Source organism: Podarcis tiliguerta (assembly GCF_965153285.1).
Source record: "Podarcis tiliguerta genome assembly, chromosome: 13".
Lineage (NCBI taxonomy): Eukaryota > Metazoa > Chordata > Lepidosauria > Squamata > Lacertidae > Podarcis > Podarcis tiliguerta.
Genome location: NC_139546.1, coordinates 40073534 through 40101266, shown reverse-complemented (window position 1 = coordinate 40101266; position 27733 = coordinate 40073534). Strand labels below are relative to the sequence as shown.

Here is a 27733-nt window from a genome sequence, read left to right as displayed (position 1 = left end):
TGCCGCTCATCAGCTGTTCCTGCTTTTCCCGCCCTACAAGGTTTTTGTTCCTGCACCTTGCTATGGACCTTGGTTGGTCACTGTTGAGGGGCCTGGTAGGAATTTTTCCACTTGGCAAGTTGGCACTGGCCACTTGGTTTTCGTCTACCTCATAGCAAATTGTCACAACTTTCGTGGTATTGGCGGTTAGGCATTGGTATAGTTCTGTAACTGGAAGAGGGGAGGTAGTGCCATCACCTGCCCCACATATTGAAGGGTAGTCCGCTAAAGGATTCTGGGGTGTGTGGCTCTGTCCAAAGCCTGGGGAGGTGAGGGCCTAAGGCACGCCCCCTAGCGGTGACCCCGGGGGAGTTCCTAGTTGATGTGCATCAGCAGGACTCCCCCTACTGGTGGTTAACCCTTCCCGGACTTCAAGTGGATGGGCTGAAGTCGGATATAGTCAGTTAGGAAAAATGCCTAAGCCAATACAGCTTTTCACGTGTAACCAATAAAAGTTGTGGCCTTATTTAGCCCTTTAACCTTAATAATTGTGTCATGTGACATTATTTCCACTGGGGGGGGGGGCAAGAACTCACCACACAATGACTTAATAAAAACCCAAAACAACCAACCTCACCCCTCCTACAAACTGATGTGGAGATGTAGAAAACTAAATTTAAGAGCAGAAAAAATGAAGAACTGAGAGATCTCGAAATGGAGTTTCGCCCATCCCTACCTGTACACCACTAGTTCCCAAATCTTATATTTTCCAGCTGCCCCACTGAACTTCCTGCCCCCCATGCTTCCGTGGTGCCACCTGAAACAGATCATTTTGATCTGGTGCATGGCAGGGCTGAGCCTGCTTCAGAGGGTTCCCAGGGTTCTTTGGGGGAGAATCCATGGTGCTCTAAAACTGACAACAGTTTGTGGTGCATGTAATATGACCTTTTCCACCCCAACCTTTTGTCAAAGGTTGCTGTGATTAAATTGAGCCCCAGGTATGACATTATGTGGTCCCTTGGGTAAGAGCAGGGTGGAAGTTTGACTCCAGAAGAATCTGAGCTGTTGACTAAGATTTCCTCTTTTCAGTGGAAAAAAACTTTGCTAAGTAAGTCCATTTTATTTATTATTATAATTATTCCAGCTGTTCTTATTTTATCTGCAAGCCACCTTGAGTCCCTGTCAGGGAAAAGGCAGGGTATAAATGAATGAATGAATGAATGAATGAATGAATGATATTTATTATTTGGACACTAGAACCCATAGACATCCAACAAAGCTGAATGTTGGAAGATTCATGGCAGACAAATTTCTTCACAAGGCACACAGTTAAACTACAGAATTTGTAGTGATGGCCACCAATTTGGATAGCTTACAAAGACCATCGGGCAAATTCATAGAGGATACGGCTATTGGTGGCAACCAGCCCTGATGACTATGTTCTGCCTCCATACCACTGGAGGCAATATGCCTCTGAATGCCAGCTGCTGGAAACTTCAGGAAGGGATAGTGTGCTTGAGCACAAAGTCCTGTTTGCAGACTTCCTATAGGCATCTGATTGGCTGCTGTGAGAACAGGATGCTACTAGACTGGATGAGCCACTGGCCCAATGTTCCATACAACCCCAGTGAGTCATTTGTGACAGAGGTCCACACGTTTTGGCCTCAGATAAAAATCTCCTGGCCTGGCCATCTCTTGTGTAACAGTAGCACATCAAGTCATTTCCTTAACCTGCTGCCTGTGGTCTTTCATCATGTCAAGACGAGTCCTATATAACATCTTTCTGTGGAGCAGGAAGACTTGAGGAAGACTCAGCAGGTAGCTATACACATCTACCTTCAGAAGAGAATCAGTTGAAAGGTCCAGGTGAGCAGTTGAGCTTCCCTGATTTTTCTGTGTCATCAATGCTGTTTTACGATGCTATGCTTCTTGTGTCGTCAACCTCCAGACCTCTTGCGGAGGAGGCACACAAAGAAGGGCCTCAGATGAGGATTGCAGGATCCGGGTCTTGTTGCAGATGCCACTTGTAGCAATAATAATACACTTTGGTTAAGAGCCAAGGTGAAACCAATTGGATACAGGAGGATCCAAATTATGGAAATCTGAATTCCAGACCAAGCCACTGTGGTTTCAACCATAGACACGTCACTGTCTGTTGGCCATCTGTAAAATGGGCATAAATTGGGCCTGCCTGCTGTGTTGGGTTGGACGAATGATTGGTTTGATTCCATATTATAGGAGCAACTAGGAACGCAGGAAGAAACCTTATACTGAGTCACATGACTGGACCATCTAGCTCAGTATTCTCTACACTGACTGGAAGCATCTCTCCAGGTTTCAGGCAGGGTTCTCTTCCAGCCTTTCCTGGAGATGCTGCAAATTTAACCTTGGTCTTTTTGCATGCAAAGAGATACTCTACAATGGAGCTAAGACACTTCCCCTAAGGGGGCTCTGGGGCTTCACCAGTAGAGCATCTCCTTTGCATGCAGAAGGTGCTGGGTTCAATTCTTGGCAGCCACGGGTAGGAATGGGAAAGAAAGCTGTCTGAAACCTTGGAGATTTGTTTCTAGTCAGCAGGTACAATACTGAGCTCGGTGGACCAATGGTCTGACTCAGTATAATGCAACTTCTGAGGTTCCTATGATAGCTTACTGAATTTGCCTGGGACTGTCTGGTCTCAGGCACAGAAAGCAGTAGAGATGTGCAACATTGCCATCTGCAATTTGCAGTGAACACGAGACTGTTGGTTTGGTCTAAATATTGAAGACCTGTTCTGGCTTTGCCTGGTGGGTCTAGCCCCAGCAAATAACCAATGGGATCCACAGTTGGAAAGTACACGCTGCAGATCTGAATTTGCCCAAGGATGCTCCAGCCTGGAGATTCTTATGCTCTTCTGGTCCTATTTCCTTATGCAATTTCAGGTGAACCAAGAAAAAATGGGGTCTCTCACTTATCTACGTGTCTTCCTGGCCAGTTTCCTGGTTTCAAGCTCCCTTGTGGGAGGTAAGTCTCTCCTGAATTCTTCAGCGCTATTGGAGCAGGGATAGTGGCAGTTCTTTAGCTGCAGAATTTTCCCAGAGTTAAAGCATTTTTACCCTGGTCCTTAGCCCCAAAGCCCCAATTCCCCTAACAGCTTACAGACCTGTTTTAAAAAACATCAAACTTTTCCTGGTTTACAATCTAGAAGGCACAGCATGAAATGATATCCACCACAGCTGAATGTTGGAAGATTCAGGAAAGGGCATAGTTAAACTATGGAACTCTCTCCCACAACAGGCAGAGAAGGCCACCAACCTAGACGGCTCCAAAAGGGGGCTGGACAAGTTCATGGGATTTCCAAGTGCTAGCAGTCAGCTGATTGATAGTGGCTGTAGAACCCTGTGCCTTAGTTTGACATCAGACTGTGTGGGCTTCATCTGATGTCATGGTGCTGTAAGGTGATGGACAGATTGATGGTCTCACCCACCTGCCAAGATAGCCCAACGGGGATTAGGAAAGGTCAGGACCAGCCCACTGGCCAGATTCAGCTTCCAAACCCTGGATTTGAGTGTTGGAACAGGAACCAGGAGATCAGTCTTCAAATCCCCGCTTAGCCAAGAAGCTCACTGGGTGCGTTATCAATTCAGTGGCATCTGTGTTTGCCTGACCTTGAGCCTGGACTAAGGATTCTGAGTCCCTCTGTTCTGATTCTATACATGATATCCAATCATAGGACATTTCAGGATTTGTGCCTCTGCCACTGGCCCTTAAACTCTGAGTTATGATTCGCAGCTTGGAAGTTTGGACAGCCAATCACGTTGGGAGTGGGAGTGGCCCAGGCCTTCAGAAATGTATATAAGCAGTTGCTTTGCCACTGTTGTCCACTTCTGAGAGTTCAATAAATGTTCTTGCTGTTATCACTGTGTCTTGTCTCATGGGAACCCACCTACACTTCATGGTGATCTTGGGCCTGGCACTATTTCTCAGCCTAACCTACCTCATGGGGTTCTTGTGAGGATGAAGTGGGGGAGGGAGGGAACCATGCATACTTATTGAAGAAAAAGGATGTAATAATAATAATAATAATAATAATAATAATAATCCCAGTCTCACTCCCCTTCCTTTTGGTTTATCTCTCCCTCTGCTGAGCAGTTAAGGCTGACACTTGTGCCAGGGAGTGGCTGCAATACCAGGGCAACTGCTATGGCTATTTTGAAGCTAAGATGACCTGGGAAGAAGCTGAGGTAAGAAACAGAGGGGGCATGAAGCCTTGGGTTAGGTGTTTGTCACTGAGGCCACTCTTGGGTAATATGTTCCAATATGTTTGATGCTTCCCCACTTTCTAACTCTCCTCCTTTCCATCCTGTCAGGTTTGCTGACCTGAAGGCAGTCGAGGCTGTTCCATTTGGAGAAATGGGGCATTGCTCCACCAAGCTCAGTCTGCCCACAACCAGCCCCACTTGCTTACCCAGCTCCCTACTTATGGCCAGTCTAGGAGGAGGCACTAAGCACCATCCTCCTTATGATGTCGGAGGAGAACAATGGCATTAAAAGCCTTTCCTACCTTTCCCCTTTGCCCAGATCGAATGCCAGAGTTACCACCGTGGGGCACACCTTGCCTCTATCCTCACTGTTGCAGAATCTCTCGTGGTGGCTGATCACATCTTCGCTTACCAGACGGAACCCAGCAATGTGTGGATTGGACTGCATGATATCCGACATGTACGTATCTAGACCTCTCTGTGCTTCTCCTCAGACAATGTTCCCAAGAGAACACAGATGCCCTTGTATATTTCGGGAATCAGCTTGCATTCTATTATGTGATGCAGATTTGGGCTCATGTGAGTCTCAAAATCCATTATTTTTTATTTTTTAAATTGCTTTCTTACAAAGCAAATTAGCAAATAAGAAAGAAAGAAAAGGAAACAAAGGGGGGAAAGTGAATGAGAGACACTCCTGCAAATTCCATCAGAATAATAATAATAATAATAATAATAATAATAATAATAATAATAATGTCATGTGTTGCTTTATTCATGGAAATGACTCAAAGAGACTTACAGATACAACATAAATACTAAAAGCAATTGCAATAAACACAATCAATAAAAACCTTAAAAAAACCATTTACATAGTTAACAGGTTGTGCAGATCCTGTCCCATTAAAAGAGGCCACAAATACTTAAAAAACCTTCCAATTAAAGACCAAAAGCCTGGGTAGAAAGGAAAGCTTCTACCTGGCACCTTAAATTAGGTAAAGATTGTGCCTGGCAAACCAGCATTAAATTAAACATATGTGTCAGTATAAGCAATCCAGGTGCCCAAACAGGCATCCACACAAGACTGACATTCATAGAAAACATGTTAAATGTATCAAAAGGGGTGAGGTTCTTGGACCACTGTGTGATAGATGGTGGGTGTGACCCTTCTAGGATGGAATTTATTCCAGAGACAATAGGGAACCAGTAGAGCTAGGTTCGGGGAAGACATTTTGCTACCCAAGGCAAGGTAGATATTAATCAGGGCTGGCCAAGTTATTTTTGGCACCTGAGTTTCAAAATCCAAATGTGTTTCCTTCCCTCTTGGGGTAGCAATAGAGTAATTATAAATTAAATAACAACTCGGAACTGAAAACTGCCTTATACTGAGTCAGAACATTGGGCTATCTAGCTCAATAAAATCTACACTGTCTGGCAGCAGCTCTCCAGGGTTTCAGGCAAGGTGCATTCCCAGCCCTACCTAGAGATGCTAGGGATTGAACCTGGAATGCAAATCAGGTGCTCTACCATTGGATTATGGCCCTTTCCCAGTTTTATGTCCTTCACAACATCCACAATCTGCTGCTTGAAGTGGCCACCTCACTTTGCCCATTGGGTGTACTGGCCTTGCACCAGATCCTGAACTGAGGCTTTGGCTTCGCCTCCACACTTATCTCCATGTTTCTTTCTCTCTTCACCTTCCAGAACGGCAAGTGGAGGTGGTCAGATGAGTCTACCTACAACTATAAAGCATGGAAGCTGGGGGCACCCACCAAACGGGGCGGAAATAAATATTGCGTGGAGCTGCTACGTTCCGTGAGTGGGGCAGCTGTTCCTGATGCTGACTCCCCTCAACAACGGGAAGAAAGAGTCATCATTAAACGTTCAGGTGAACAGTTTTGGGGAGCTGCTATTCAGGAGGGAGGCTGTCCTGTTCAAAAGCATCTCGGTATCTCCTATACTGTGATACAGAGGTCAACCTGAGAGGGTTAACTAGGTCCAGGAGAGATAAAAAGCCGCAGCTGAGTTCCTGATGCCATTGGAACAAGTTGTCTTCTTGGAGCTATCCAAGGTCCTGAAATGCCAGCTTGATTCTACATATTACCCAACCAATTTGGCCACTCTGGAGTGTCTTCCATAGGCTGTGAATCCCCACTTGAGGAGCTGTAGTATGCTTGGAGCTATCCAAGGTCCTGAAACTTCAGCCTGACCCTACTTGCCACTAACTGAATAGGCTATTCTCATATCTCTTCCTAACCAATGAGCCCTCACTTGTGGTCAAGACAGGATAGGACCTCCATCCTTGCTCCATTTAGTACCAGTTCACCTCTATGTAGAGAAAAAGTATGATTCCCAGGTGGAAAAACCCCACTGACTGGATTGGGGTAGCAGAACAATTTTATACTTCAGAGTAGGAGGTAATTGTGTAGCATGGAGCTCTTGTCTGTTTTTGAATATTCCTGCCTTGATCCTTAGTTGGGTCATAAAAAGAGCCCTGCTGGATCAGGCCTAAGGACCATAATAGTCCAACATCCTACTCTCAAAGTGGCTAAACAAATGCCTACGGGAAGCCCGTACGTAGGGCCCAAGTACAACAGCACTCTCCCCACTTGTGTTTCCCAACAACTGGCATACTGCCTCTGACATCCCAAAAGTATTGGGACCCAAAGCTGTTGACTGTTGTACCATGCCATAACAGGTGACTGGTTCTCCTTCTAGATTTCTCAAAATGGAATGATGTGGCATGCCACAAACAGAATGCCTACATCTGCAAGCATGAATTGTAGAGAGGGCATTGGCTCAACCGTCACTTCAAGATGGACCTTCTGCAATTCCCGTACATCTTGAAGACTTGCCTTTGCAAAGGAGAAGGTCTGCTGGGACAACCTACACAGAATCTTCTAAACCCAAATGATACTGTTCCTTTTCAAAACAGTCTCTGGGCATTTATCTGCATTATAAACTTTAATTGGTTTAAGTCATTCTCTCTCTCCTGGGAAACCCTGGGAACTATAGTTCTGTGAAAGGGATCCTTAATAGAAAGCATCCTATTAAGCATAAAACAGTATAAAACTAGAGTTCCCAATATTCTCTGGGGGAGAGCCATGACAATTAAGGTGGTATAATATCTGTTTAAGTCCATAATGCAGACATTCCCTCTGAAGTTAAACCTTAGTTATCCATATGTTTTGACTACACACCCTTCAGTGGCTGCAGCACAAACAAATGCTAATAAAATCTTTCTTAAGTGTATGAATTTTCTGGTTAGTGATTTCTTTTAATATGTTCTTCCCTCTCAGCTGGCAACAAATTCCAACACCTTGGGTCTAGATTTCTGCTTTGGGGAATCCCAGTTTCCCCTTTGTTGTTTGTTTTAAATCAAGTGTCTAGTGCATAAGAATCCTCCATATGGCCTCTTTATTCCACATTCATCCTGATTTGCTTGCAGAAAGTTTCTGCGGTGGTTAGATTATGTCTGGCCTTTCTGGAGCATTCAGTCTGATTTTTTACAGGGCAGTTATATGACAATGAACATTCATCATCATTTGCTTACACGCCTGCCCATTAGTAATTCATCCGTCCAACACTTTTCAGTACATTTCCCTGTCACTTTCAAAAAATATTTCTGCAAATAGTCCACTTTTTAAGAAAGTGGATTTGTTATGCAAAGGTGACAGAGTGGCACATTCCACTTTCAGCATGCAAACCTAAAGTTCTAGTAGGTGCTTGAATCTCTCCCACACAATACTGATAGTCTGAGCATGGGTAGGCAAACGAAGGCCTGGGGGCTGGATCTGGCCCAATCGCCTTCTAAATCCGGCCCGCGGACGGTCTGGGAATCAGCATGTTTTTACATGAGTAGAATGTGTCCTTTTATTTAAAATGCATCTCTGGTTTATTTGTGAAGCATAGGAATTTGTTCATTATTTTTTTAAAAAATATAGTCCCGCCCCCCACAAGGTCTGAGGGACCGGCCCCCTGCTGAAAAAGTTTCCTGAGCCTTGGTCTAGAGTCCTTATAAGGCTGCAGAGTGCTTCATAAAGTTGTGCAGACAGAACTGAAAGTTTGTGAGGGAAAAAATGGAGAAGGGGTCAATCCTAGGGCAAGATCTGCTAGGATGAGCAGCTTAGGTAGCAAAAGGTTTCCAGCTCAGCTGAGTGGTGGGCTCAGTGAGCATTAAGTACCCAACCCCTAACCAGCCAAAGATATGCCGGTGTAACTTGTTCACCCTTTCTGATTCTGGGCTCAGCCAGCTGAGCTGAAGCCATCTGAGTTGAAGCTGGTATAAGCCCCTCCTTGTGGTGTTTTGGGGTTTAGTAGTGGGTGGGACCAGAGAGTGGAGACTTAGGATGGATTCTAAGCCCGTTCACCTTGGTCATGTGACCTGACAGCATAAAACATTATGAAACTGTTGGGAAAGGTCAGTCGGAAGAGCATGAGACTCTTAATCTCAGGGTCATGGATTCGAGCCCCACATTGGGCAAAAGAATCCTCCATTGCAGGGGGTTGGACTAGATGTCCCTCATGGTCCCTTCCAACTCTACAATTCTATGATTATTTTTAAAGGCTTGTTTTCCCTCTGCCAGGATGCAGGTGGTGCTGTGGGTTAAACCACAGAGCCTAGGACTTCCCAATCAGAAGGTTGGCGGTTCGAATCCCCACGACGGGGTGAGCTCCCATTGCTTGGTCCCTGCTCTTGCCAACCTAGCAGTTCAAAAGCACGTCAAATGCAAGTAGATAAATAGGTACCACTCCAGCGGGAAGGTAAACGGCGTTTCCGTGCACTGCTCTGGTTTGCCAGAAGAGGCTTAGTCATGCTGGCCACATGACCCGGAAGCTGTACGCCGGCTCCCTCGGCCAATAAAGCGAGATGAGCGCCACAACCCCAGAGTTGGTCACGACAGGACTTAATGGTCAGGGGTCCTTTTACCTTTACCTTTCCCTCTGCCAAGCTTGGGCAGAGCAGCAGCAGCAGACGCACTGCCGAACAGCATCTCTATCTGGTGTAACTTTATGCCAGCTTCAGTCACAATGGCTTGCTTTACACCAGCTTCTTGTGCACAGCATTGTCCCAAAATCTCAGAGGCTGGAGGGGTGGCTGAATAAAGGCTTGGTCTGCACAGGCAACAGAATGAGGTGGTAGAATTGTGCAGTGGTTATAATGGAGTGCTCCATTTCAGAGTGCTCTGGGAGGAATCATATGGTAGCTGACAGAGTCAGACTACTGGTCTATCTAATCCAGTAGGAAAGACAATAGTTCTGCAGGGTCTCCTGTATTATTCTTGTAAGTAATAGGCCAGCACACAGTGAGTGTGTTGGGGTGGATCAATTCTCCTTGAATTCCTAGCGGAAGGGATGGCTAACTGATGGTCCTCCATGTCACTGAACTCCCAACTCCCACCAGCTCCAGCCATCAAAGCCAATGGCCAGGAGTGATGGGAACTGTAGTCCAGCCACACCTGGAGGGCAAAGTATAGCCCCACCTGGTCTAAGGGTTCTAGTGATCTGGGACAGAGTGGGTGTGTCAGTGTCCTTCATCTCTTTGCTCATGCCTGCGAGTAGCAGAACTGGAATTAATTACAGGAAACAAGCAATTATAAGCCAGATCTGCTGCACTACACCATGCTGGCTAAGCCAAACTAAGGCGAGATGGCTGATGGGAGCTATATTGGTCATATACATCTGTATCACTTTTTGAGCTATCACTGTCAGTTTCAATATTTCCTTCTTTTGCTTCTTCACATTTGCCGTCATAGTTTTCTAAAAATGCAAGGCTTTGCTGGATTTAAATTAGCATTTCTACCCTTTCACAAGTGAAGGAAGGCATCGAAAGGTTCTTGTTGACAACGGCAGTGCCCCCTAGAGGCATAAATGCACCTTGCTCTTCCATTTCAGAGTTGTAGTCTTAAATTACCATGCAGGACCTGCTTCTTCTCGTTGTATCTGATGCTGTGCACTGTCTTACATAAAAGTCTTCCTATCACATAGTTTTTTGAAAGCATTCGTGGGGAGTAAATATATGCACACCTTGTTTTAAACATTTTTATACATCATTCTAAAATAATATATTCTGCAACCCCATCCCCATTCATTTTTTTCATGGGGGGGAGGAGAATTTGGAAAAAAATAACAATAGGGAAAACGATTATGCCCCCACCTAGAACCTTCACATCTCTACATAGGGTAGGGTTGGGAAACCTTTTCCAGTTTATGGGTCATAAACAACTTGGGGGTGGAGTGTCAAATGCCTGTACAGTGGTACCTCGGGTTACAGACGCTTCAGGTTACAGACGCTTCAGGTTACAGACTCTGCTAACCCAGAAGTAGTACCTCAGGTTAAGAACTTTGCTTCAGGATCAGAACAGAAATCGTATGGTGGCAGCGGCACAGCAGCGGCAGCGGGAGGCCCTATTAGCTAAAGTGGTGTTTCAGGTTAAGAACAGTTTCAGGTTATTTATGAGAAATTAGTTTTGGAAAACCGTCACAATGATATACATTGAACCTCAGCCAGGGGGACTCGAGCAAGCCACTTAATAATGTTAGCAAAAGTGGAATTATTACAGTTAGGATTTATGTTTGTTTGTTTGTTTATAAATTTGGAAAATCAATTAAAAAAATTTGGGGGAAAAAAAGAAAAAAGAAAAAAAAGAACAGTTTCAGGTTAAGAACAGTTCTTAACCCGAGGTACCACTGCAGTGGTGGGGTCACAGATGGTCACAGATGGTGAGTCTTGAGAGAATTGCTGGTGCAATGTAGAATATGTATGTATGTGTAAAAGGCTCCTGTGAGTTTGACGTGCTCACCCATAGATCCATCTCTGACTGATCCATTGCTTTGACCCAAGCTGGCCACTGGGTAATCTTGGACATAAACTACTGCAAGAGGCCTTCTTATTGATGCTCCTCAATCTTGCCTCCTCATTTGCCTTCAGTTCTGGCTGACTTCTCAGTCCCTGATTCCTGGTTTGCCCCATTGTTTGTGGTCTCTGGATCTAATGGGCTAAAACCGCCACTGACTAAGAATAACAAGCCCTGAGGGACGATTTATGAAACTTTGCTCTTTTAGGAGGCTTCTGTGGAGTCCCCCAAGCCCTGAGGGTTTCCTTGAAAGCAAGATCTAACTGGGGTGGGGGTGGGGGGAGGATATTTCATGTCAAGAAAAATATTTGCATATTTTAGTCCTCCAACAGCTTAACCTGAGCGCCTTTGGCCTGGTTGGCAAAAACCCACTTACTTTTGCTTTTGTTTGTGTTTGTTTATGATGGTTCTGTTCTTACCTTCAAGTCTGTGCATTCAGACAGTAGCAAAAACACCAGCTGTGGCAATTATATATATATATAACAAAGCAGTGTTGATGATAACACAAACATCCTGACACTGGTAAGCCAATTAACACCTTCAGTGGGATGAAAACCTATGATCTTGATTCAGGATACAGGTGAAAGAATTGAACTAAAACAAATAAGATTTGTATTTTACCATGGGCTTTTGTGGAGTGTGTGTGTGTGCACGTGAGTGCAGCCATGACATTTGTCCATTTGGCCACTCTACCTTGTTGATTCACACACACCCTTTGCCCTGTTAGCAAATAGTCACCAAGTACAAGAGTGCGGGATGTGGGTGGTGCTGTGGTCTAAACCACAGAGCCTAGGCATTGCCGATCGGAAGGTCAGCAGTTCGAATACCCACGACGAATTGAGCTCCCATTGCTCGGTCCCAGCTCCTGCCCACCTAGGAGTTCGAAAGCACATCAAGTAGATAAATAGGTAGGAAGGTAAATGGCGTTTCCGTGCGCCGCTGTGGTTTCACCAGAAGCGGCTTAGTCATGCTGGCCACATGATCTAGAAAAACTGTCTGTGGACAAACGTCAGCTCCCTCGGCCAGTAAAGCAAGATGACCCCAGAGTCGTTCGCAACTGGACTTAACTGTTAGGGGTCCTTTACCTTTATCTGTTTACAAGAGCGCAACCCCAGACTGAGAAAGTGACCCAATGAAAACCCAGATCCAGTTGTCACTGGGTTAGTTTGGGGCATGCCACTCCCAGTGCTAACAGCAACCTCAGTTGTGTGAGTGCTGATCATTATGGCATCATCTATGCACAAGAGGGAAGTATCAGCTGGTTCAGGGAAACCCCAAGACTGACATTATTTTAAAAGGAAAATATCCCTACAGAAGGGAAATCCCCCAAAACATCCCATTGAAGACAGAGTATGCTCAGTGGTCAAGGAACGCTAACTGATTATTGAGGAAGTAGAGGGGTGGAGAATCATGTGGCACGTTATTTATTTAAAAGGTTACTTATGTATGCCACTACAACGGCCTATGTTTTGTTAGCCCAAAAATGGAAAACTCCAAGTAGACTTGCTAAGATGTATAAGACTGAATTGGATAAGTGCTGGAGATGCAATGAGGCTGAGGGTATGTTCTTTCATATGTGGTGGGCCTGTAAAAGGGCAAAAGAGTATTGGGAAATAATTCATAATGAGTTGAAAAAAATGTTTAAAAGTACTCCCACCCCCCCAAAAACAGAGTCCTTTTTGCTGGGGATAATTTAGATAGAAATTCCCAGGTGTCAAAAAAGATTATTTATGTATGCCACTACAAGGCCCGTGTTTTGTTAGCCCCAAAATGGAAAATGAGCAAGGTCCCAACCAAAGAAGAATGACAACTTAAGCTGATGGACTATGTGCAGCTTGCAGATTTAACTTATAGAATAAGAGAACAAGAAGAACATTCATTTAAAGAAGATTGGAAAATGTTTATTGAATATATGGGGGGAAATTGTGTACACTTGAAAACGCTGGAAGCATGAAGATAAATTCAACAGTATAAATAAGTTTTGATGGAAGTAATAATGGAATACTGAATGGTTTAGTTCATATATAATATGCAGGGATTTATGTTTATGTTTTGCAAAATGAACCATGGAAAGAGAAGAAGGGAAGTCATTGTTATTTTAAGGTTGTTTAAATGAATATTTTAAATTGTAAAACAGAAAATTTAATTAAAAAATTATATATATATAAAAGAGAATCATGTGGCAGAATTTGAAGGGAGAGATAAATTTGCATCCTTCTCTTTTTTCAGGAATTTGTTCAATTTGTACATGGAGTTCATTTATCTTCACAACAATATTGGGGGACAATTTGGGCTGAGAGGACGAGCATGTCTGCAGCATAAATGGATATCCATTTCATATCACCCTCGCAATCATAATATCTGCCAAATCATCGTGGGAATTGTAGTCTGTTGAGAGTACTAGGAATAATTGCTTGCAGAATTTGGTTAAAGTCAGAATCTGTTCTATGGCCCCACATGACACCCAGAAACAGCAAGTGATCGAGTCAGCACTAGCTCCCATTGTCATTTCCCAGTTCATTTATAGTGCTGCTGGGCAGCATGATTTGAAAGCAGAAGTCTACATATTTGCACTCCATGAAATACCAATTCTTCCCCTTTCTAGTGAAAAGATTACCCTGGGACTGTGGTTTTGCTGAACTCTCCTTTCATTTTCAACAGGGTTTGCACAGCACAGATTGTGTCCATGGTGGGCACCTAGGGAGGCTGCAGACTGCTGGTGAAAAGCTCAGCAGGAAGAAACACCCCTGCTCCCCCAATCCCCAGCCTTCTAACACAATAAGGCATGCCGAATCCATACTCACTGAAATTCTACAGCAGAAATGAGGCAGAAAAAGGGAAACCCCATTCCTAGGGGAAGAACAGTCAACTAGAGGGCATATTTTGGCCCATCACTCATAATTTGTGAATGAGATCGTGATAAAAATCACCTTTCTGCTGGCTGGGCCCCCTGTTATGCAATGTTGCCAATAGCGTATCAAGACATTTCCTTAAAGCTGTTGCCTTTTAACATTTCATCATGTTCACCTGAGCTCTATATTAAAGCCATGCATGGCCAGGAAACCATCCAAGCACCTATAGACTTAGCAGACAGCCCCAGCATATCTTCCAAGGAAGGAAGTTCGGCAGCAGAAGGACTCAGGTGAGCAGCTAAGAGACTAAGTCTCTCTCCCTTGGTTAACAGAACAGTATCTTTTTGCTTGGTTCACAACTCACAACCCTAGAAACTGAACCTAGTAAACCCAAGTTATTAGATACCCACTGCAGGTTTGAATTTGATTATGGATACTCATGGTGTCAGCCTCTCCCTTTGTGCTTTTTCTGCCAGTGTCAGCCCCAGGGCCCTTGGGCAAGACATCTTCCATGGTCCCCTTTCCTTCAGTGGGTCTACCTCCTGAATGCAACAACTCCAGGGTGCGTTGTCAGTTTGGTTCAATCCCCAGCGTCTCTGGGTAGATCTGGGAATATCACCTGCCTGAAACCCTGGAGACTTACTGTCAGCCAGTTCAGACTACAAATGAAAATGCTGTGGCCCTCCAGATATTGTTGGACTACAGCTTCCATAAGCCCCAGCAAGCATGGCTAATATCTTCCCCATCCTGTGCCAGATACTGACTTGGTATAAGGCCCTATACTCCAAATGCTAACCCTTGATGTATATTCACAGGTGAATAAAGGAAATGAAGTCTGTTGCTTATCTTAGTGTCGTTTTGGCTGGCTTCCTGGTTTCAAGTCCCTTAGTGGAAGGTGAGTTTCTCCTGTCAACAGAGTGGAAGTTCTCTTGTGATGTCAGACTCTCCTTGGGCCTCTTCAAAAAAGAAGATGAATTGTATCAGGGTCTGTGCTGTTTGCAGGACATAACCCCCCCCTTGAAATACCTTGTTTTTCCCTCGGGTCACCCCTCCTAGCAGTGCCCCTGGTGCCAATTAAAGAAGCAAGGGGCGCTGAGTGCCTGTGGTTTGGAAAGCAAACTTCTCTCTGTCCTCGTCTCGCTCCTCACCATCATTCCTGTTTTTCTTGTCTCTCTCCTGAGCAGTGAAAGCTGACACCTGTGCCAGAGAGTGGCTGCAATACCAGGGCAATTGCTATGGCTATTTTGAGACTCAGATGACCTGGCATGAGGCAGAGGTAAGTGGCCAGCTGGCCTCACCTAAGTTAGGTAAATATCTCTCAAAATATGGAGGTCCAAGAGGAGGTTCAGTATTGCTTTTCATGGTTCTCCTTCTTTCTGTTCTTATGGTAGCCAGAAGAATCCCAGGAGACAGCCAGGAAACAGCTAGCTAAAGACAGGAAAGCATTACAGTGGTACCTTGGGTTACAAACACCTCTGGTTACAAACACTTAGGGTTACAGACTCCGCTAACCTGGAAGTAGTACCTCATGTTAAGAACTTTACCTCAGGATGAGAACAGAAATCTTGCGGCAGCGGCGCAGAGGCAGCGGGAGGCCCCATTAGCTAAAGTGGTACCTCAGGTTAAGAATGGTTTCAGGTTAAGAACAGACCTCTGGAATGAATTAAGTTCGTAACCAGAGGTACCACTGTATTAGCTCTTTGTTTTGTTTTAATGGGGTGCTGCTGCCTCTGCCATCCTCCCGACATCACAGCCCCTATGTGGCATGGCTGCTTGTTGTCTCTGGAAGTCATTAAAATCACCTCCCTCCTCCCTGCAGATGTGTTTTCCTGATGGGGCAGCAATTATTCTGGGAGTTGAGCTGAAGCTTGGGTCCGTATTGTGGTGGGTCGATGCCATGTGTGGATCCCACAGTGCCTAATGTTGGAATCTTTATCACAGTTGGTTTGGGAGGTTTGGTGATGAGCCCTTCCATACCTCTGGGCCCTTGGCAGGTGTCTGACCTGACACTGTTCTTGAGGCAATCTTGTGAAGCCATGGAAGAGTCAAGGTTTTCCCTCAGGCAGGGGTGAGGAACCATTTTTAGACTGAGGGCTGGGAACCCCCGGAGGGCCAGAGACAAAAAGTGATGGGCAGGGCCAGAGACAAAAGTGAATTTTACCTTTGTAGTATTTCTACACACCCTTCTCTAGCCAGGAAAGGAAGAGCTATTATCAGAGTTCAATGATACATTCAAGCTAGGAAGAAAACACTTGGGGTGTGAAGTAGTGCCAATGAGGAGTGCTCACCTGGGAAGAGGGCATGAGGCCTAGGGATAGTTTTGTGGGCTGGATAAAGGTTTGAAGGGTCCCCATTCAAACTCTGGGCCTGAGGTTCTCAACCCTGAAAAGTTCCTTGTTCCGACAGCAGAGAAGAATGGCAAATTAAACTGTTGGACTATGCTGAAATGGCAAAATTGACCAGAATACTCAAAGCCAAGAAGACCATAACTTTAATCAGGAATGGAAAAAAATATAATTTATCTTGGAGACCACTGTAAACAGATGAAAACATTAGCAGGATTGCAATAACACTTGTAATGTAATGGGTACTATGGAGATAATGGAGCTATATAGAAAAAAGGATTACTGAAAAAGATGCAGTAGAAAAGATTTAACAACAGAACCCTTGGAGGGGAAGGTGGGAAGTCCAGAGATTCGGGGGAATCTTTTAATTGTAGATGTGTATTATGATATTTTCATAATTTTATGTTTGTAAAATCAAATTAATTTTTTTTAAAAAAAAGAAAAAGAAGAAAAAGAAAAAAGAAAAGTTCATTGTTCATCATAATTCTGCTTGCTTTAAGCCACAGGATGTCTCAGGAAAGAGTAGTGGAATGTGGAAAAAAACCAGCCTTTGTTCTTGTCCTTGTCTAGATTGAGTGCCAGAGTTATAGGCGTGGGGCCCACCTTGCTTCCCTCCTTACCCCCGCAGAGACCCTCGTGGTAGCCAATCACATCGCTGCTTACCAGACTGACATCAGCAATGTCTGGATTGGTTTGCATGACATCCGGCATGTGAGTATCTGGAAACTGCTACATTTCTGCTCTGCCAGTGTTCTCCATGGGAAAGGCACCTTCTAACAAACGTTGTTCACATGGAGTGCCATTGCATCCCTAACGTCTTCCTCTCACCTGTGAATTTTGGAGGCGACTCCCTGTCAGCCATAGAGGTTGCCTTGGGTGTTAGTGGTGGATTTGTAAGGCCTGCCCAATCAATTTAGGGCTGTAGACATCCTAGTTATGGAATAGGTCCTCCAGTTTTGCAGTGCTATGTAGAATACCATGGTGTACAACCGTTATTTACTGTAATGGTTGATGGGTTGTTTCTGGTTTGATAGGCTCCAGGGTGTAGGCCCCATGAACTGAGGTAATAGGAGAACCAGTATTTCTTCACCTCCAAACTTTTCATGTTTTTTTAAAATAAAAAATATTAATAATTTATTTACAACATAGTCCACAACAACTCAAACAAACAAACAAACAAACAAACAAACAAACAAACCCACCACCATTGACAATTTAATTATCAAAATTAAACTCCTATCCCTTTACATAAAGAAAACAAACATAAAAATAAAAGACTTCCTTTATCCTGTAAATGGCCTCCTTATTTACTTCTTGTATACTGTTTCTTTTATATGTGATTATTACAATTTTTCCTAGTTATGACTTAAAAAAGCACAAAGTCTCCTGTAGAAATTAATTGAAAGAAGTCCAGGTTTATATTTTGGGGCACTGTTCTCTGCATTTCCCCCATTCTTTTTGAAATTCTTGTCTGGGTTGTCCCCTTAGTTACTTTCTCTCGTCACTCTACAGAGTGGAAAATGGAGGTGGTCAGATGAGTCTACCTACAACTACAAAGCATGGATGCCAGGGGCACCCAGCAACTTGGGGAAGGACGAGTATTGTGTTGAGCTGAGGCATTCTGTGAGAGAGGAAGTCGTTCCTGGTGATGGCGCACCTGAGCAAATAGCAGTAGGAGCCCCCATGGGAAGTGCCCATGAAAGAAGATGCCATCCTGAAGAAAGAGTTCGCAGTGAACGTGCAGGTAAAAAAAAGATTTAGTACCATCCAGAATCAAAGACTTCCCTGTTCAGTTATATTGACTTCACACGTTGTTATCAAGGGCCTATTCAATAGTCTACAATGATAGGATACTTCTATCTGTGTATTTCACCAATTGCGCATTGCTTTCAGTTATTTAGCTTTTTATATGTTGTGTCTTTTACTATGATTTGTAAGTTGTTTTGAGATGTTTGTGCAAATGACTAAGAAACATAAAGAATGACAATAACATTTGCGCATTATTATTACTTCTTGTTTCAATTTATATCTCACCCTGCTTCCCAAAGGAGCCCAGGGTGGCAAACACATCAATAATATTTCTAAGTATTATAAAAAGAGTTTAAAACCTTCTAAAAGAGTTTTTTAAAAAGTCCCTTAACCAGTGATTCCACATTTGAAAGGAACAGTACCCTTCTGTCACCAAACGCCTGGGTAAACAGGGGTATTTTAAAATTCCTTCTGAAAGTCAGTAATGAGGGAGACAGATGCACCCCGCTTTGTCATAGGCCGATGCCAGCGGGGTGACTTTAATAGAGGACAAATTCATGAAGGATGAAGCTGTTAGTGGCTACTAGCCACAATGGCTGTACTCTTCATGGCTAGGGAAGCAGTATGCTTTTCAATAGGGACGCAGGTGGCACTGTGGTCTAAACCACTGAGACTCTTGGGCTTGCTGATCGGAAGGCTGGCGGTTCAAATCCCCATGACAGAGTGAGCTGCCACTGCTCTGCCACAGCTTCTGTCAACCTAGCAGTTCAAAAGCACACCAGTGCAAGTAGATAAATAGGTACCGCTACAGCGGGAAGGTAAACAGCATTTCCGTGCACTCTGGTTTCCGTCACAGTGTTCCATTGTGCCAGAAGCAGTTTAGTCATGCTGGCCACATGACCCAGAAAGCCATCTGTGGACAAACGCCAACTCCCTTTGCCTGAAAGTGAAATGAGTGCCACAACCCCATAGTCACCTTTGACTGGACTTAACCATCCAGGGGTCCTTTACCCTTACCTTTTACCTATGCTTTTCAATATCAGTTGCTGTAACATGCAGGAGGGGAGAGCTGCTGTTGTGTTCCTGCTTTTGGATAAGTAGTCATTGACACCATATTAGTATCTTAGTAGTGTATTTGTACAAGACCATCCACACAAGGGAGAGGAATCTGTCAACTGTTGGACTTTTCTTTTGCTCTTAGGATTCTCCAAGTGGAATGATGCAAAGTGCCACAAACTGAACTCCTACATCTGCAAACATGAACTGTAGCAAGGGCCTGGATTCAACTGTGCTTGGGAGATACTTGGGATGCAAAGGAAGGGGAGTCCCCAGTGGATCTTCTCTGATCTCCAGGACATCTTGGGGGCTTTCTTTTATTAAAGGACCAGGCCTCCCGAGACAACGGACACAGATCATGCTTAACCCAAGGCCATTGTCCCATAACAGAAAAGTCGTACTTTATGTTATATATGTTAGTTTCTGTTTCCCTCACTGAGCAGCTGCTTGCAGTCACAGGACTGTTTACATCCCACAGAGTCAGATACTGTTGGATTCTCACGGGAAAGGGAGACGGGATGTGACGTTTCTGGTTTCCTGTTTCTTTTGTTCTGTCGTTTCTTTGTTCAGTTGCTCTCTGCTCTCATAGAGACAAGATGTATATTTCTTTGCTCTCTGCATAGCTTAGTAATAAAGTAGCAATGTAGCATCATACCTGCCTCATCCTTCCGTTGTGGACTTTGTTGTTTTAATGCTCTGCTGGGTGGGCTCAAAGAAGATGAGCCTTATCAGCTCGGATGAACGGAGCTGAAATTCTAATAATATCAAGAGCTTTCCTTGCTGTCTCCAGAGAACCCTGGGAACTGTAGTTCTGTGAGAAGGACTGCCAAAAACTCCCACATTTTCCCCAAACTACAATTCCCAAGAATCTTTGAGGGGGGAACCATAGCCATGAAACACAGCTCTTATAAGGGCATAGTATGGATGCAGTGGCGTTGCGTGGGTTGTCAGCACCTGGGGCAAGGCAAGTAATTTGCGCCCCCACCCCGCTGCACTGTCCCTCCCCCAAATAGTCCCTCGCTCTCTCTCCGCACCGCGCCGCACGCCTGGCACCCCCCCTCCACAATGGGCGGTGACCCGGCGGCTCGGATTGGATTCGCACAGCCAGCACTGCAGTGAGAGAGAGTGAGGGAGCCAGGTAGGGGCAGAGAGCTGCGAGTGTGAGCGCGCCCCCCCCATGTTGTGCCCGGTGCGGCCGGCCCCCCCTGCACCCCCCACGCTACGCCACTGTATGGATGTACCCTTTGAAATCAAACTTTGTTATCCATACAGTATATTTGCTCTGCATGTGCTTCAATAGCTGCAAGTGTAGAAGATAAATGCTAATAAAACTTTCCTTAAGATGTAAGTGTGAATTTATCTGTGGTGGGGTCATATTTCATTGCAGTGGTGACAGGGTTCACTATTTGCCTTGTTAATGATTTGTGCATTTGAATAACGTCTACACCATCTCTTCTGTCCAAAAAGAGACATTTAAGATTGCTTACACCTTTGGTGAAGTGCAAAAGAATACAAGTCAATGAAACGGCAGGATCGTTTTTTGAAAAAGAATTGAAATGAGTGGGTCCTGCAACAGAATGTTTCATGAAGAGGGCTTTGGTTAAGGTTTTCCGGCAGCCGGTTAGCCAGGCATGGCCTCATCCAGGAGACTCCATTGCATTTGCTTCCCCCCTGGTTTTCCATTTCACCGCGTTAATTAGCATTTTGTGACCACTGAGCAGCATCAGTTCTCCACACCTTGAGTCAAAGCCGTTTAGGGCTTTAAAGATTAAAAACAGCACTTTAAATTGGGCTCAGAAATGCGGTGGCAACCAAGGGCACAGTAATGGCTGCAAAAGCCCCCACCTCCCCACAAAAAACTAATGTGGGAACCTCGACTTGGGCCTGGAAATGAACTGGCAACAAGTTCTGGAAGCTTGTCAGCTTGGCTAGTGAAACAATGACCTTGGCTTGCTCTGGTGCATATCTGGAGTGATATGCAGAAATGAGCAGGTGTAGGCAAACATTGCCCCCTGTTCATTTTACCACCACACCCCTTTCTTATCAGTGTTACATTCTTCTTCCTTTTTTTACAGAGCCATGTTGCATAATTGTTGGTTAACTTTCAAACATAATTCAATTTTTTTTTTTATTCTCTGGTAAACTCCTATTGGGCAAGTGGCTTGAAGTTCATTTCTTCTTTTCCCCGCCCCCTGCCCCTTTTAAGCTTTGGGCAGCAGCAGCTTGAAGCACAGACTCGCCTCTTCGAAAAGTCGCACGCATAACTCAAGACCGGCTTGAACTTGGGTAAGTTGTGTTTTTGTATATTCTGTTGGTGCAACCCAGTCCAGATGAGCAGCATACAATAATTCATTCATTCATTTGCATTTGGGGTTCTGGCTCCTCTAAGCAGCTGATTTGCACCCAGAGGAATCTGAAATGAGATCCTTCACAAATAAGGAAGCACAGCCCTTGAGGAAATGGGTTCCTGTTCCCCTTCTCTTTGGTAGGCAGAGGTGAAGGGAATGATGCCAGGCTTCTAACTAAGCATTCTGTTGCTTTTTCTCAGTGGCTATTCTCTCAATAAAGCTCATTCTATCAAAAGCAAAATGTCTGTGCCTACGTTCTGCCTGTGAAGAGCTCAGAAGCTCTTTATGAGTGAAAGCAGGAAATCAGAGAAACTTGTTCTTTTCAGAGAGAATTAGGCAAATCTTTAACAAACTCTGGCATAACAAAACACTTTTTTTTCACAAGAACAGGAATATACAAAATTATGAACATAACTGACATAGTCTGTGACCAGATATACTTTTTTGTTCTGTTTTTTGTTTTTGTAAAACACAGCTTGGGGTTGGGGGTGATTTTCATCAGGAAACTGGCTCATGTTTCTGTTGGGAGTAAAGCGACAAGGCTTGCAATATGCTACCTAAACCAATTGGGAGTGATGGATAGAGAGGCAACCCATTCTTCCCTCTCTTTTGGTAACTGCTGGTTGGTAAAGTACCTTACAGTGGTACCTTGGGTTACATATGCTTCAGGTTACATACGCTTCAGGTTACAGACTCTGCTAATCCAGAAATAGTACCTCGGGTTAAGAACCTTGCTTCAGGATGAGAACAGAAATTGTGCTCCGGCGGCACGGCAGCAGCAGGAGGCCCCATTAGCTAAAGTGGTGCTTCAGGTTAAGAACAGTTTCAGGTTAAGAATGGACCTCCGGAACGAATTAAGTACTTAACCCGAGGCACCACTGTACTTCCTCTCAGGCCTTCCTTCTTTTCTTCTTTCCTGCTTCATGTTAGTCCAAATATGACTTAGCATGTGCTGAGATAAGCCGTCGGTCCACCTAGCTCACCATGATCCTTGCTGATATGGGGAATTTGCCTCCCCATAAGGTCCTCAAAATCACATAGTTTTGGACCACTTAAATGTCCGTCCCCCCCGGTCTATCTCACTCAAAATCGCCACCTTCCTAGCCAGGCAAACATTTGTAGAACTGTAAGTTTCTGATGTTTGGAAATCTAATACAGTGGTACCTTGGGTTAAGTACTTAATTCATTAAGTACTGCTTGCCTTTGGCATGTGGCCCTCAGAAGGTAGCCCAGAAAGGAATGTGGCCTTTGGCTTGAAAAAAATTCATCATAACTTGCTGCTGCAGCATGCATTGCGTTTGTGTGTGTGTGTGTGCGCGTGTGTGTGTGTGTACTATAAAACATTTGGCAATCACAACAGTCAACCAGCCCCCAGATTTCCTGAAAAGAAGAAGGGGGGAAACATAATGGTGGGACATAGGTGATTACAAAGGTTTATTTAACAAGTGGAGGGTGGACACAAGATGATGATTCTGATAGTTATGCAGTTTAAGGTAGGTTCCTCAGCAACAAAATAGGAGAGGATGGACTCCAACATTTGAGTCATCCACATAGTTGAGTCTCTGAGTCTCTGCTGCTGTTGGGTCTGCACAGCCATGGGATGGGATGCAACTGTTTGTCTCAGGTCTCGCCAACACTTCCAATTGTGCCATGCTTAGAAAGCAGAGGTCCAAGTGGTTTTCCACTTGACCCGCTCCTTTCCAAGGGCATAGTTCGTTATTTTGTAATACCTCACAATTCATGGAAATCAAAGTGTGGCTAAGCCCTCAGTCTCCTTAATGCCCTGGCTGTGGAGCTGAATGAAGGCTGCTCTGTGAACACAGCTGGTGCCAGCACTTGTCATTCTTGGGCAGCTCTTAAGAACCCCAGATTCCCATCATTAGCAGGGTTATCTGAAGATTTGTAAGATGAAATTGCTACCTATTCAGGTTGAGTAATATAATATTTTAGGTAATGCTGTAACAAGGGTAGGAAACAAAGCGAAATGTAAAGATGTAAAGTTTAATTTTGGAAACCATCAGATTGGATGGAGGGAAGTCGTTAGGTTCAGTTGAGCCAAAGAGATAAAATAAGACGGTACAATGTTACGTAATATGAATATATGGCATATATATATATATATATATATATTTGCTTTCGTAGATTTTCACGGGTACAGGAATGCAGGTTTTGGTGTCCTCGGGTGTCTTCCCGTGTAAAAGTTGGGGTGTCTAGGCGACGTTTCGACGAGGTCTCACTCGTCATCTTCAGGCTGGTGCTTTCGGCTTCTTGTTACTGGAACAGAGCAGGATCTCAGTGTTTGAGTTCCTATAAATACTGTTGAGGAGGTGTGGTGTATAGCCTCCAATGTTCTGGGCAGAGAGGAGGTTCCCAGGCTAGTGTGCCTTTTCTTCTTTTGTTCCTTAATTACTTGAGGGATATCTTGAGTGATTTCTTGAGTGATTTCCTGAATCCCACTTAGGTGGGTCATTCGGTGTGGATTAGTTGCTAAAGCCTTCGTGTCTTGAACTCTTGAACTTTGTGAAGAGTTTTTCTGAGAAGATGGCTGTACTGCACTTGGTTGTGCTCTGGCTTGGCTTCGTGTATAGGGGCGAGCTGTGGTTTTGTGGCCTGTGCCAGCCAGATTTGTGTAGGGATTGCAGGGGGGTGCAGCATCCGGAGGTGCCACCCTGGTTTGGCTACTGGATGGTGTCTGTAATTTATCTGTGGAGAGGGTCTGGGTTTGGGTCTGGTGTGGTTGATTGGTGATGGCGTTCTGTGTGCCTCTGGATCTGGTGTCAGATTTTGTGGGGAGGGCTAATTTCCAGATGTCTGGCAAGCGGGATGTGTCGTCACGCTTGTTCATGTTGTGAGGGTGTTTCTCTATCTCGATGGCTTCCATGATTATTCTCTTGTGGTGATGTTGGACAAACAAACAGACGAATAAATGCACGGATCGCAGAACACAAGAATGCCGTCAAAAAAGAAGAAAAAACTTCCTCTCTTTTCCAACACATGAAAGAAACAGGACACGAAATTAATTTTGCAGATTCCAAATTGCTCTTTAACATGGAACATCACCACAAGAGAATAATCATGGAAGCCATCGAGATAGAGAAACACCCTCACAACATGAACAAGCGTGACGACACATCCCGCTTGCCAGACATCTGGAAATTAGCCCTCCCCACAAAATCTGACACCAGATCCAGAGGCACACAGAACGCCATCACCAATCAACCACACCAGACCCAAACCCAGACCCTCTCCACAGATAAATTACAGACACCATCCAGTAGCCAAACCAGGGTGGCACCTCCGGATGCTGCACCCCCCTGCAATCCCTACACAAATCTGGCTGGCACAGGCCACAAAACCACAGCTCGCCCCTATACACGAAGCCAAGCCAGAGCACAACCAAGTGCAGTACAGCCATCTTCTCAGAAAAACTCTTCACAAAGTTCAAGAGTTCAAGACACGAAGGCTTTAGCAACTAATCCACACCGAATGACCCACCTAAGTGGGATTCAGGAAATCACTCAAGAAATCACTCAAGATATCCCTCAAGTAATTAAGGAACAAAAGAAGAAAAGGCACACTAGCCTGGGAACCTCCTCTCTGCCCAGAACATTGGAGGCTATACACCACACCTCCTCAACAGTATTTATAGGAACTCAAACACTGAGATCCTGCTCTGTTCCAGTAACAAGAAGCCGAAAGCACCAGCCTGAAGATGACGAGTGAGACCTCGTCGAAACGTCGCCTAGACACCCCAACTTTTACACGGGAAGACACCCGAGGACACCAAAACCTGCATATATATATATATATATATATATGAATTTGGAATCCCAGACTCATGCCTAATTCCTGCCCTGAGGTCCCCCTTGCTTAAATATAGTTTGCCATTTATCTATGTAAATAAAGTCAATTGGGGCAGGACCTCCCATTCATGCCAATGATATTTGATGGGAAGTTTTGTTTCTGCCTAGAATGTTCAGTTCACATTGAGTTCATGAAACATCGTACCCTGACCTGTTCTTAATGCATGGTTGACCACATCTATGGAATGCGATGGTTATGCTCCTTTAAGCTTTGCTATATCAATCACTAGTAATAGTTTAATAAGGAGGTTTTCATGCCTGTCCAATTCTGTGTTCCCTTTCCCAACCTTTAATCTATTGATGATTGATGCCTATATGCAACCCTTGCATATGATTTGTGTTAACCAATCAGCAACAAGCACATACGTGGCAATGCTGTAATATTCAATAAAAGGGACTCCCCGAGAAATGCTCGGGAGATGCCTCCCATATGACACTTGTCACTCGTCTGTCGTTTATTTCAACCCAACAGATATTTAACTTTGATTTAATACAGGCTTCCCACAAATGCTCCATATTCTATCACCACATTTCCTATAAGGAAATGTCCTATACAGTGGTACCTCAAGTTAAGTACTTAATTCGCTCCTTCAGGTTCGTTCTTAACCTGAAGCACCACTTTAGCTAATGGGGGCTGCCACCACACCACCAAAGCATGATTTCTGTTCTCATCCTGAAGCAAAGTTCTTAACCCGAGGTAATATTTCTGGGTTAGCGGAGTCTGTAACCTGAAGAGTATGTAACCTGAAGCGTATGTAACCCGAGGTACCACTGTATAGGTTTATTTCCTGTAAGGTGTATAAGATGCCTTAAGAAATAGGCATCTCTTTAATGTTTTCCCCCTTTCTTCCTCTTCTTTTTCCTTCCAGAAGATTCTTAGACACCACCATGTTGGTTTCTAGCTGCCTGCTGGTTCGTCTGGCCATCCTTCTCAGCGTCTTCCTGGTGCAGTCCTGCGAAGGGCAGTCTTGGGAAGCTTTTCAAAAAAAGCACATTGATTATCCCCGGACCCGAGCCTCCAACCCCAGTGCCTACTGCAACCTCATGATGGTGAAGAGGAATCTGAATCCAATTAGATGCAAACCAAGGAATACTTTCATCAACTATGACAATGAGTCTGTCCTACAGGTCTGCGGCAATGGTGGGACGCGTTGGCAATGTAATTTATATGACAGTAACGAGAACTTCCCCATGATTGACTGCAGGTACACCGATGGTAAACCTCCTAAGGACTGCAAATACAAAGGCACAGAGACCTCCAAACACATTCGTGTGGCCTGTGAAGAAAAGAAGCCCGTTCACCTGGAGAAGCTGCTGTGATAGGCAGAAAACCACACAAGCCACGCTCTGCGCATTGAAGCCGGAATGCTTCTTTGGCCATTTCTCCCTGCAATGCAATCACATCATTGAATTTCCCCAGTTTAACAGTCATTTTCCCTTTTCAGGGGACCCTGGGAGCTGTGGCTCTAAGGGCAATGACGCCAGGCTTCTAACTACGCAGTCTGTTGCTTTCTCTCAATGGCTATTCTCTCAATAAAGTTCATTCTATCAAAAGCAAAATGTGTGTCTACGTTCTGCCTAGGAAGAGCTCAGAAGCTCTTTACGAGTGAAAGCAGGAAATCAGAGAAACTTGTTCTTTTCAGAGTGAATTAGGCAAATCTTTAACAAACTCCTGCATAACAAAACACTTTTTTCCCCACAAGAACCGGAATATTCAAAATTATGAACATAATAGACACTGTCTGTAACCAGATATTCTTGTTTTCCTTTTTCTTTTTTTTTGTAAAACACAGCTTGGGTTGCGGGGTGGCGGGTGGTTTTCATCAGGAAAGTTGCTCATGTTTCTCTTGGGAGTAAAGCGAGAAGGCTTGCAATATGCTACCTGAACCAACTGGGAGTGATGGATAGAAAGGCAACCCATTTCCCCCTCTCTTTTGGTAACTGCTGGTTGGTAAAGTACCTTACAGTGGTACCTTGAGTTACATATGCTTCAGATTACATACGCTTCAGGTTACAGACTCCGCTAACCCAGAAATAGTACCTCGGGTTAAGAACTTTTCTTCAGGATGAGAACAGAAATCGTGTTCCGGCGGCGCAGCGGCAGCAGGAGGCCCCATTAGCTAAAGTGGTGCTTCAGGTTAAGAACAGTTTCAGGTTAAGAACGGACCTCCGGAACGAATTAAGTACTTAACCCAAGGTACCACTGTACTTCCTCTCCGGCCTTCCTTCTTTTCTTCTTTCCTGCTTCATGTTAGTCCAAATATGACTTAGCATGTGCTGAGATAAGCCGTCAGTCCACCTAACTCACCATGATCTTCGCTGATGTGGGGAATTTGCCTCCCCATAAGGTCCTCAAAATCACATAGTTTTGGACCACTGAGAGCTGGCCAGGCCAATACCCAGGACATTTTGTGGAGAGGATTTCCTAAGGACACATGGCAAAGGA

General features: G+C 44.5%; 3 protein-coding genes and 1 long non-coding RNA gene across 4 annotated transcripts in view; 3 read left to right on the top strand and 1 right to left on the bottom strand.

Moving 5' to 3' along the window:
• LOC310662820 (C-type lectin BfL-2-like) overlaps window positions 1-27733 on the bottom strand; it is a 68291-nt gene that overhangs the window by 8042 nt on the left and 32516 nt on the right. The gene's annotated exons all lie outside the window — the stretch shown is intronic.
• On the top strand, window positions 4116-7038 carry LOC310662434 (C-type lectin lectoxin-Thr1-like). Its single transcript, XM_083409351.1, has 4 exons — window positions 4116-4202; window positions 4540-4680; window positions 5922-6105; window positions 6936-7038. Exons 1-4 carry the CDS (start codon window positions 4182-4184, stop codon window positions 7001-7003), a joined length of 414 nt encoding a protein of 137 aa, XP_083265477.1. The 5' UTR covers window positions 4116-4181; the 3' UTR covers window positions 7004-7038.
• LOC310662592 (C-type lectin-like) lies at window positions 14122-19379 on the top strand (the record flags this gene model as incomplete). Its single annotated transcript, XM_083409531.1, has 6 exons — window positions 14122-14216; window positions 14403-14455; window positions 15111-15202; window positions 16842-16982; window positions 17784-18015; window positions 19222-19379. The coding sequence occupies 6 exons, from the start codon at window positions 14122-14124 to the stop codon at window positions 19287-19289; spliced, it is 681 nt and encodes a 226-aa protein (XP_083265657.1). The 3' UTR covers window positions 19290-19379.
• Window positions 21157-26847, top strand: LOC310662835. The gene is made up of 2 exons (XR_014504327.1): window positions 21157-21362; window positions 26157-26847. It is a non-coding gene; the product is annotated as an uncharacterized lncRNA (long non-coding RNA).

Bases quoted from the DNA above. Each gene is read 5' to 3' on its own strand.
- LOC310662434 (XM_083409351.1), top strand. From the start codon at position 4,182: ATGACCTGGGAAGAAGCTGAG. The intron at 4,203-4,539 runs GTAAGAAACAGA...CCCTTTGCCCAG, and splicing joins TGACCTGGGAAGAAGCTGAG to ATCGAATGCCAGAGTTACCA. The intron at 4,681-5,921 runs GTACGTATCTAG...TTCACCTTCCAG, and splicing joins GACTGCATGATATCCGACAT to AACGGCAAGTGGAGGTGGTC.